Source organism: Cottoperca gobio, chromosome 6 (assembly GCF_900634415.1).
Source record: "Cottoperca gobio chromosome 6, fCotGob3.1, whole genome shotgun sequence".
Taxonomy (NCBI): Eukaryota; Metazoa; Chordata; class Actinopteri; order Perciformes; family Bovichtidae; genus Cottoperca; species Cottoperca gobio.
In genome coordinates, this window is record NC_041360.1 from 5,584,657 (window position 1) to 5,595,175 (window position 10,519).

Genomic DNA, 10,519 nt, shown 5'->3' on the forward strand with positions numbered 1-10,519 from the left:
AGTTCTCCTTTAATGTTTAGTTTCATAATCCTACATGAGTATCAGTCTCAGAAGAGAACATATATCTCAGTGTGTTAAGTACAGTCTAAAAGGCATGGATGATATAAAAAAAGCATTTATTGTGTAGTAAACTGTAAAATATGACACAGGGCATGATCTGTGGCTGCATATCTCTCTCAGGGTTGACGCGGAAGTGTGTGATGGAAAACACCTTCTATTGCAGTATTGATTGGGTTGTGGACAGATGAGCAACACCACAATGTCCCAGAACAAATAACAGTATATGCTGGGCTTAACTTAATTTTCTCACTTATTAAATGTTCATGTAAAGACTTGTGTTTGTTTGGCAGTGTCATTTAATTCAATTTGAATATGATTTGGAAAGGAAAAAATGACTTGTGCATTTGTTACCAGTGTTGAATCATCCTTTAATTATAACCATACAAATAGTTTTGATGACCATAATGTATTTGTAAGAAGCATAGCATGCTACAAAATTATAATAGTTTTCATTGTCTTGTATGACTGCTCAGTTGATGCTCTATAGTCTCCAGCCACAGAACCAAAGCTTCTAAGAGACACAGCTAGTTAACGTTTGTTAATGTCAGCTGTGCGAGTTTGAGAAAATATATTGTGCTGCTGTTGTGTGTTTGCATATTGAGCACACCCAAAGTAGCTTCCAAAATATAAATGTAGATTTCCTGGAAGATTACACAAATGAAATGCAATGTAAGTCAAGTGATCTGTTTATCGGTGAAAAGTGTTTATTTACTGTTGATCCTGTTGTTTCAATATCTGTATTTGATTTATAGTACCCAACAAAAACTAAACAAACTAAAGAGGAAAAGTGAAAGTGAACGCAGCTGTGGGGAGAAGCAGCAGCGATCAGCATTTATTCAATAAATCTTATGACTTTTGTTTCACTTTGGGAATCCCCGGCATTCCCTTTGATTATTTTTTCCCCATCTCTAGATGATTTAGAAACTAAAAGTGAGGCTTAAGAATAGTGTGCAGCAAGCTAAATTATGGCAGTGCACTTGATAGCTTTAGTCTTTTTGAGTATGTTCTGGGATTCCCCACAATTATTTCTGTACTTTTTGCATGTGTTTTTCTGCACTGTAGATGCTTCCACTCCCAGTGTTACGGATGGCCAGTCGTCTTCGCCGCCTTCAGAGCAGCAGCTCATCAAACGCCCACGGATTGGTAGAACATACACTCAACCTTGTTACATTGTAGCTACAAACTACCCTGTCATGGTTAAAGTCCATGGATTTATTAAGAGAACTGGATACAGTGTGGCAGAGTTTACTGTGTTGCCAATATGTCCTACTGGCAACTGCAGTACCGTAATAAAAAAGAAAAGAAATCTACATGCAAAAATATTTTTTTGTGTCCTTTAACTGTCGCTGTAAAACTGCTGACAGGACACATCACACTAGTTAATTTTTTTTTTGTTTTGTTATGTGAATCTTTTACTTTTAAAGATTTAATTTGTGAAACTTTCTCAGAGCGCAATATATTACTTTTTATTTGTTTGACATTTCAATGTAAAGTATTATGAGGTGGGCTGGCAGGGCCAGCAAAATAGACACTAAATCACAAATGTCATGGCATGAGTTACATGGAGGAAACACATGGTGAGCAACTGTCATTCCATCGTAAAAACATTGTATCCAGTTCCCGGAATATATCAAAATTAAAATCTCATTAAGGTTCATCCTTGCACATGCACATATGTTACACACTGTCCTTGATGCCTGGATATAAAGCACATGCTCTTCTTTGAGGGAGGTATTAGTATGCCTAAGTGTGACTTGCTACTGACACCAAGACGTAAGCATAAAACTGAGATGTTTCCATTCCACAGTAATGTGTTAATTTGAAGGTGTAACCAGGCATCCTAACTATGTTTCCTTTACTGAGTATTATATTACCAGGCTTCACCTGTTCTCATGTTCAGATGTGCTGAACCAAAAGCAGCTTACTTGACCAAGAGCCACAACCCTCTGCATGAACATTAAATGGCCAGCATTTGTAGCGTTTTGTATTATTATTAAAAAATTGTACAAAACCATATCATTATTACAATAATAATAATAATAATAAAAGCATTTATAACAACAATAAGACATCAAATAAGATGCAGTTGTTGCAGTTAAAGTGAGTAAACTAGTTTTAAAAGAAGGGTTTTAAGAGCAGTTTTGAATTTTTAAATGGAGTCCATATTCCATGGGTCATTTTATTCGGCAGATTTACTCAGACCGTTTCAAACCAAATAATCCAGTTTCTGGTACTGTGACTTTTATAATTGCTGTATCTTGAATGTTGAGTGTTCTAAAATAACTTTGTGTGTGTGTTCACTTATGAACGAGAATGTGTCTGTTGAAACTGGAATTAAATGCACCTTCTTAAACATAACAATTTTCCCCAGAGAGAAACTGTCTAATTTGTTTTATAATGTATTCCACCCACAGATCACTGGCAGCAGTACATTGCTGGAGTGAGGCTTTTAATGCAGAGGAGGTGGGAGCGACTCAGTGTGCGCCTGGTGGGGGACGTCCAGCTGGAGAATGTGTGGGTCAGCCTGAGAACCACAAACAGAGGCAGGGACAGACCTGATCAAACCCCTGGACCAGCAGACAAAGGGGGCAGAACACCAGGTTAGCATAACTTCCTCTTCCTGTCAAAATATACTTCAATGTGGTACATGCAGGTGAGAAAATCAACATTTGAAATACAGACACAACACTATTCTACTCATAATTAAAGTATGCTCTACATTAACAAAATCATTTTTTCACCAAACTCAGAGCCGAGTGGTGATTGTGGGTTTATGGATTCCAGAGTGACATTGGAGACGTTCCTCCAGGGATGTGCAGGGAAGGTGACAGTCCTCGTTGGTCAGGCTGGATCAGGAAAAACTCTGCTGATGTCTTGTTTAGGACAGCAGTGGGCACAGGGACTAGTACGTTTACATAATTCAATCATTCAATTGACTTTTTCAATTGATTCACTTTCTAAAATGTATACTCTGATATTTGGGCAATATAACAAAAGTATATAATTTTCAAACTCCTCTCATCTATTGGGATCTGCACATTTTTATTTGTGCAATCCAACTCACTCAATTCAAGAGTCAATACTTTATTTCACTTAAACAAAGACAGACAAATAGTATCCGTGCCCATAAAATAATCATAAAAGCATCAAACAAATGGGTAAAATAAGATAAAATCTAACATATAAGATCAACATAGATAAGACACTAGCACCTGTAGGGAAATGAGCTGCAACATCAGATGACCCATGGCCTGCAGTGCTCTGTCTGTAGAGTTAAGCAGGCGGACAGCTTCAGGATATGTGCTGTTCTGGAACCTGGATGTTCTGGTCTTAATGAGTCTTAGTCCAGGCCGGTGACACATTAGGCAAAATGTCACCCGGAAACTATTTTTGACAAACAACGTCATAAGCAACTGAACAGTGGACTAGCACAAACAAATACTTAGCAGCTACCAGTTCCACTTCAAGAAGAACATCACCAATTGATGTAGGAGTATGTGTGAAAAACGTTTTATAAATCCTTTTGTGGCTCCAGATGGAGCTGTTTGGAGTCTGATAAGTTGCCTAAATGTGATGTCACTGGCAACTAAAGGCTGTCCAAACTGTTGATCAAACTTAACTGAGTTTATATATTTACATATAAGCTTACTTCAGGCTAAGGCTGTAATCATTTTCTGCACTCAATATGAGAGATACTCAATATTTGTTTTCTTGGACCAGGGTCAGGATGAAGAGTATTCCACCAATTTAGCATTGCACGCCCTCTAACATCAGGCTCATGATTGACAGTTAATATACATTTAAAAAAAGAATAAAAGATACCTGGAACTTATGTAACCCACAATGCAACTCGACCCCAACAGTTCAGTTCAGACCTGTAAACAGACTTTGATGTGTACAATTGGTTCAGTTCCCTTTTAACTGTTCTTTCTCGGCTTGGTTCATTCTCTCATTTTGTCTCTATTTTGTTCTCTTCCTGTTTCTATCCCATTCGCTCTAATCAAGGGCCCTATCCCTTCGTCTTACCTGTTTGTGCTGCTGGAGTTTCGTCAGCTCAACGTACTGTCCTGCCTTCTCTCCCTGTCTGAGCTGCTATTCCAACACTACCTCCCTGTGAAAGGGGGCGACGACGAAAAGGTATGCAGATAGCAATATTAGACAGTGCCTTCATAAATCAGGACTTTTCTGATGGAAAATTTGAAAGAAGTACTTCAAATAGCATATTACATTCAGCATAACAGCTACAGCAGTCCTGAAATCAATGTCCATACTGCTCTCAGCTGTATTCAGGTTATTATTAAAAATCTAATCTAATCTAATCTAATCTAATACATTCTTACATTCCTCATGTATTCTGTGTTCTGAGCAGAGAGACATTGTGGATTACCTCATCTCCAATCCAGAGCAAAGCTGTTGGGTGCTGGATGGCTATGATGAGTTTCACAGCAAACTCACTAAACAAGAGGTTCAGAGTGAGCTGTTGGACGCAGAAAAGCCTCTGCCTGTTGCAGACCTCGTGTCAGGGCTGTTAAATCGTCAGCTTCTTCCAGGATGCACTGTGGTGGTCACTTGTCGTGCACGCAAGGTCAGCGATTTGGAAGGCATATCAGACAAAGTGGGGCATCTGCTGGGGTGGGACTGCCATGAGATCAAGGAGTATGTGGAGAACTTCTTTGGAGCACAAGGTGAAAACATGCATGCGTTTATATATACGTTGTGATATTTGTTATTTTGTATAAATTAAGCATAGAGATAAATCTACATTGATCTATCTCTATGCTTAATTTATAGAGTTGGATAAATGTATATTTACTAAACGTTACATTTTCTTGCAGTGTGTAGGTTAGTGGTTAGTTTGACATCCATCTATCCATTATCTTTCGCCACTTATCCACAGAGGATCACGCCCAACTGACATTGGGCGAGAGGCGGGGGAGACACATCCATGTCCAGAGAATGAGGACCAAACATTGTCCAGAGTTTCCTTTTCACACATGTAGCACACAACAGGAGATTGTCCGTGTCAGACGCGTTCTCACTTACTGGAAATACTCTGTTTGGTTTAGGCGAGGGTGGTGGCTGGGTAGAGCGTGCAGGAGACAGGAAATGTCATCAAATGTCACCAACGCGCCGACTCGCTCGCTGTGAATTCTTCCGATAATGAGCGGCTAAATTCACACACAAGCTTAATCATAAATCCAACTTGGTGTATTTTATGTACAACACCAAATTGCTGGTGTACCCCTTTAAGACTCCAGGGATACTAGTGTAACAATTGCTTTTAGAATGAATTGCAAATAGAAATGTTAAAGCTTTGATTTGGGTAGATTTGCCCTTGCACACCCACACACGTTTTAAGTTATTCTAGTCGACCTCTGCTCAGCTTAAAGTTGGGCTGAGCTTCAGTATGCTTGATATTACATCAAATCACTAAACTTCATGAAATAACAGGAGAGTCAAGGATATGTCAATCAAGCCCCGTTTGAACACGCCCACACAGTCATAGAAGACGTCTGCTACGGTGAACACCAGTGTGGGTCTTCCTTTTATTTCTATGCGCTTAAACTGATTTATGTCTTAACTGCATAGGTCACTCAGCAAACAGAGCTCTTTGGGCACAAGCAGCAGATCTCCTTCTTTCCAGTCGACACTTACTCGCCATGTCCTCCCTCCCTGCCCTCTGCAACATCTGCTGCATCTGTCTGGAGCATTTACTGCTGGAAGGGAGAGACCCAGGAAGCACGCAGACACTGGAAAAAAGAGAAAGTGAGACAAGGAGAAAAGCGAGAGGGAAAGAAGAAAAAGAAGTACAGATTTCAGGAGGAGGAAGAGGAGAAGAGGGCAGTAGAGGAGAGAGTTGTGTACAAAGGGGAGATCAAAGTGGAGGGAGTGAAGGCATAATGATGGATGGAACAAATGGTAGAGCCCAGCTACCTCCCACAGAAGCCCAGATTCCCCCCACCCTCACCCAGGTCTACCTCACTGTTCTCTGTGCATTTCTCAGCCGTGTCTCCAATACAACAGGAGGCAATGAGGGGTCAACGACCCCAAGAATTCCACAGAGGTGAATGCTGTGCAGAGAACTAAACATTAACACCATTTATCACCACTTGACACACAATAAATACCATATAAATGTAATAAATATTATTGACAAAAGGTTAATCCCTCGCTATTAAATGCATTTTAGTATTTTTGAACAAAAGGGGGCAGGGATGCTAGAAAACCCCAAGAAAGATTGCATAAAAGAGGGTGCAGCTCAATATGAACACGGTACCACAAACAAAATAAAAATGTTTCCAGAGAAACCTACGAGTGCAATGCTTTAATTTTAATGATAGGCTTAGCTAAGTTACCCCAGTTTTCACGTCCACATGATCTTTGATTATACAATGTATCGATGCAGCACATGTTTGTTTATTGCTATATGTTGGTTTATTATCATTTCTTTTCTCTCTGTGCAGTATTGTGTGCATGCTGAGACAGTATCGATCTGACTTGTGTGAGCTGAGTCAGCTGGCCTGGAAAGGCTTAGAAGACAGCAAGATCCTCTTCATGGAAGAAGACATTTCTCCGGCTGTTTTGGAGTTTGCAATCAGGACAGGGCTATTCTCGCAGGTCAGGCTTGTCTGTACAGTATGTGTGAATGTTCTCTGCATTTCTGTGGGTGTGCAGCGTTTCTTCTGAAACTAGGGGGCGATATTAGTTGTTGAAGGACGCAGGGAGTTTGGGGGTGAGGCGGGGCGGAGGGTTGTGTATGTGTGTGTGAGTGTGAGTTTTTTTGAGAAGGGCACCTGTCGCCACACTATCTTTGAGACATAATTAGGTTTACTCAGTGTGCAGAACTAAGAATTTAAAACATGTGTTTGCAAAGCATTAAACATGTAATTACTAAACCTTGTTGAGGGCATTAGGAATGCATTTTTATTGTATGTATCTGAAGTCCATATGGTTGGAATATCTGCACTATTCTGTCGCATGAACAACCAGAGTCAGAGCCTCTATGGGAATCATGCAAGTGATTTTCCATACAACAGGAGCAGCGCAGTAAAAGTTGTGACAAAAGCTGGAAAAACATGTTAGAGGTTTGAAATATGTTGTCACGTTGTGCGTTAAATAAGCACCATACACAGGGTTCTTGAAGTGAAGTGGGGAAGTGTTATACGTTACAAGAAACATTTGGGAAAAATAAATTCTAACCCTAAGTAGTTGATGTCGTATTCTTCAATTTTGGTTATTATAAATGATGTTTACAATAACCAAAAAAGTCCTAACAAGTCTTAAATCTAACTTAAACATGCTAACATGCTCACAAAATGACTCATGTTTTCATATACTTTATGTTACCAACCTTACTCTGACCAAAACTTCATCACATCTGCTTTAGATGAAAAACAAACCTTGAACCTTAACTTTTATTGATGTTGTGGTGAACATTCAAGCCTGAAAGTGCTCCAGTGACATAATAAATCCCACGTTTGACCATGTCTCCCTGTCAGGTGGAGGTCAGAAGTGAGGATGGGATGCTTGTCAACTCCTACTGCTTCATTCATCTGACATTACAGGAGTTTTTGGCTGCACTCAAAACTATGACCAGTGCTGATGTTAGTGACACGCAGCTCAAGAAGAGGTAGGGAACTAAAGCCAGATGACGTTGCTCTGTCCTTAATTAATTTACTGTTGTTTTTACAATATACAACATGATTAGTTTATTCTGGATTTCCTTTAAGTGTTTAGTTTGTGCCTATTGACAGAATCACCAAATTATCAGCTAGAAATAGATGTATATTTACAGGGTAGAGTGTACTGTACAACGCCTTTTTAAAATTCTATGAATACCAACAACAAGCTTTGCAATTCCTTATTTGACCAAACTCCATCTGTTTGAACTTGTCCCCCACCAGCAGGTCAGGTAAATGCCAACATGTTGTTGTGTGCCCCTTGTAACCTAACTTTGAAATAAATCACCTTATATATACAAATCTTTACAATAATTAAATCCAATCATTAACCAAGAGCTTATATCTAAACTAAATACTCAAATCTTAATCATTAGTGTGCCGGAGGCACTTTGGGGTTATCTGAATAACGAAACAAGGTGCAGAGTACTATGGCATTTCAGCATGTAATGTTACACTCATCCTGGAACATACCAGGAATAACCTTGGAACAAGATCAACCGTGTCAATTGAGTCCACTATTAGACGTCTGACCTTTCTCCCTAAAAGGAGGCCAGAAATGTACTGATGCAGGCACACCGCTGATGGTCCAATCACAGGAGGCTCAGGGGGCCAGTAGAGGTGGTGGGAACTAACACAACAAACATCATGCAGCATACGTCAAGCAGCAGGAGACCTGCACTGTCACCCAATAAAGCTTTCTTTTTTATGGCCACTTTATAAATTATATTTACAGTTTGTTTGTCTTTCTGCCTGATATTTGGCAGAAAGACAAACAAACTTGTTGCTGAAAGACTAACTGACTGAATTAATTATTTACCTTTTTACCTTATTTAATCAACACTTTTCAGCACAGGATCTTAATCAGGTTTATTTTTTTACTGTACAAACTATACAAACAGACCCCTCTGATATAAGTTTAAAATTGCTCACTGGTTTACTTCTATGAACTAAAAACGGTCTTCTCTATTCTCTCTTCATCTGTGTTGTGTGTAAAGTGCTTTATAAACACAGTCGAGTCTAGAGTTGAGTTAAAATAGAGAATAGATCTCTCAAAATATGTCATTGTCATGTCACATCATGTCAGTTATTCTTCTCATGTGGCTGGAGGGTGCAGGAACTGTCCTGTAGTAAACAGCAACATAACATAGGTGTGTAGCTTAATGTTAATCCAAATAAAATATTGACTTTGCTCTACATTCTTCCCCATTGCTCTCTCAGATTCAGTCTGAGAACTCGCTGGATGACCAAGTCAGACCAGAGGACACTCTTTACTGACTCCCTGCACCTGTATGTCTGTGGTCTGGCTTCCCCACTCTGCACTCCGGCCTTAGTTCAATTAGCCAGGACCCCTGGTGGATCAGGAGGAGAAAGTTGGGTCCAAAAACGGCAAACTCTCGTTCTGAAACTGCTAAAAAACCTTTGTCAAAGCAACACCCTGACTGGACCAAAGGTAGAATACGAACTGAAGTGAATTCTGACAGATGTAAATTTTACGTTCTCTCTGTTTCTTTCTTTACTGATCCTTCCGTCTTACATCTTCCCAGATATTGGAGCTTTGCCACTGTGTCCAGGAGAGCCAGGACCACCAACTAGCTAAGCAGGTTGTGGCTGCGAGACCCACCCTGGAGCTGCGCAACATCTGGCTATTACCTAATGATATGGATGCTCTGGCTTTTGTAGTTAACTCAGCAGGTGATACTGGCATTGGATTGGACTTTGGAGCATGCTCAATGGAGTTGGAGTGTTTAGATGTCCTGTCCAGGTGTCAGTACATTCACTGCCTCAGGTTAGTCCACTCAAATACTCCCACAAGCAAAACATACATGGTATCAACACACACACATACACACACATTCTAATTACATAATTCAAATCTAATTATTGTTAAAATTAAAAATCTGAAAAATCTAGTTTCTAAATTTAAATTTGCTTTACATCTCATATTATAATTGTCTTCCAATGTGTTTATGTGTGTCCATTTGCGGTGGAGATGATAGGTATGTACTATATAGCAAAATCTGGTACAAAAATGTTTTTTTGAAACATAGTCCCGATTATACCTAAATGTATTAAACTAAACTAGACTAAACATTAGAGACCATCAAGTGCCAATATGCTAGCACCTAGCATTTGGGGATGTGGCGTGGTACGCTACAGCAGCTGAAAACTGCCATTCTAACACATGGGAATAGTACAGTCAGGCTCATGGTGTTGAGCTGTCAAGAGTAAAACCCATGTTTAGCCTCTGGACATTTGAGCGGTTGAACAGCAGCAGTGAATGTGACTCCTCAGCTCATTGACCAGCTGTCCCATGTACTGCACATCTTACTGAAGCGCTTTGTTTCCTGCTGTGTTCCTGTGGTTGGCTCTCTGTCACAAGTAGACATACAGTAGCCAAGACTCAAGAGCACTTTGACACTTTGTTTGAAACATATTACATAATACATTAAACAGTCTAAAGTGAAACTGGCCAGGTCACAGCTTGAGCTGCAAAAATAACAAACGGATTTGTTCTGAAAAACAGCTCTTGTTCATAAGCATGACAGACAATGATGAAAACATGTCATTCTGAACAACAGACTTTGTAAACTCAAACAACAACATGCAATGGTGTACATGTCTACTGTGCATGGGCAAGTCTCCATGTGAAGGGAATACCTTCCAGTTAATACCAGCAGCCACTAGCGCTCAAGGCCTCTGTGCCATTTGATATATTTTTGGGGAATCTTTGCATCTTAGCTTCAAATCTAACATGAACCTTTGTTTTATTTTAATGT

General features: G+C 39.8%; 1 protein-coding gene across 5 annotated transcripts in view; it reads left to right on the plus strand.

Moving 5' to 3' along the window:
• Positions 1–10,519, plus strand: part of nlrc5 (NLR family, CARD domain containing 5) — a 39,197-nt gene that overhangs the window by 2,136 nt on the left and 26,542 nt on the right. For all 5 annotated transcript variants that reach the window (XR_003832384.1, XM_029433771.1, XM_029433773.1 and 2 more), the window contains exons 3-12: positions 1,123–1,203; positions 2,475–2,660; positions 2,811–2,965; positions 4,066–4,197; positions 4,430–4,745; positions 5,650–6,124; positions 6,525–6,678; positions 7,560–7,690; positions 8,961–9,192; positions 9,287–9,528. Coding sequence is in view for 4 of the 5 variants with exons in the window: in XM_029433771.1 (XP_029289631.1) it covers positions 1,123–1,203; positions 2,475–2,660; positions 2,811–2,965; positions 4,066–4,197; positions 4,430–4,745; positions 5,650–6,124; positions 6,525–6,678; positions 7,560–7,690; positions 8,961–9,192; positions 9,287–9,528 (2,104 nt within the window). In the remaining variant the exon portion in view is untranslated. The remainder of the gene's footprint in view (positions 1–1,122; positions 1,204–2,474; positions 2,661–2,810; positions 2,966–4,065; positions 4,198–4,429; positions 4,746–5,649; positions 6,125–6,524; positions 6,679–7,559; positions 7,691–8,960; positions 9,193–9,286; positions 9,529–10,519) is intronic.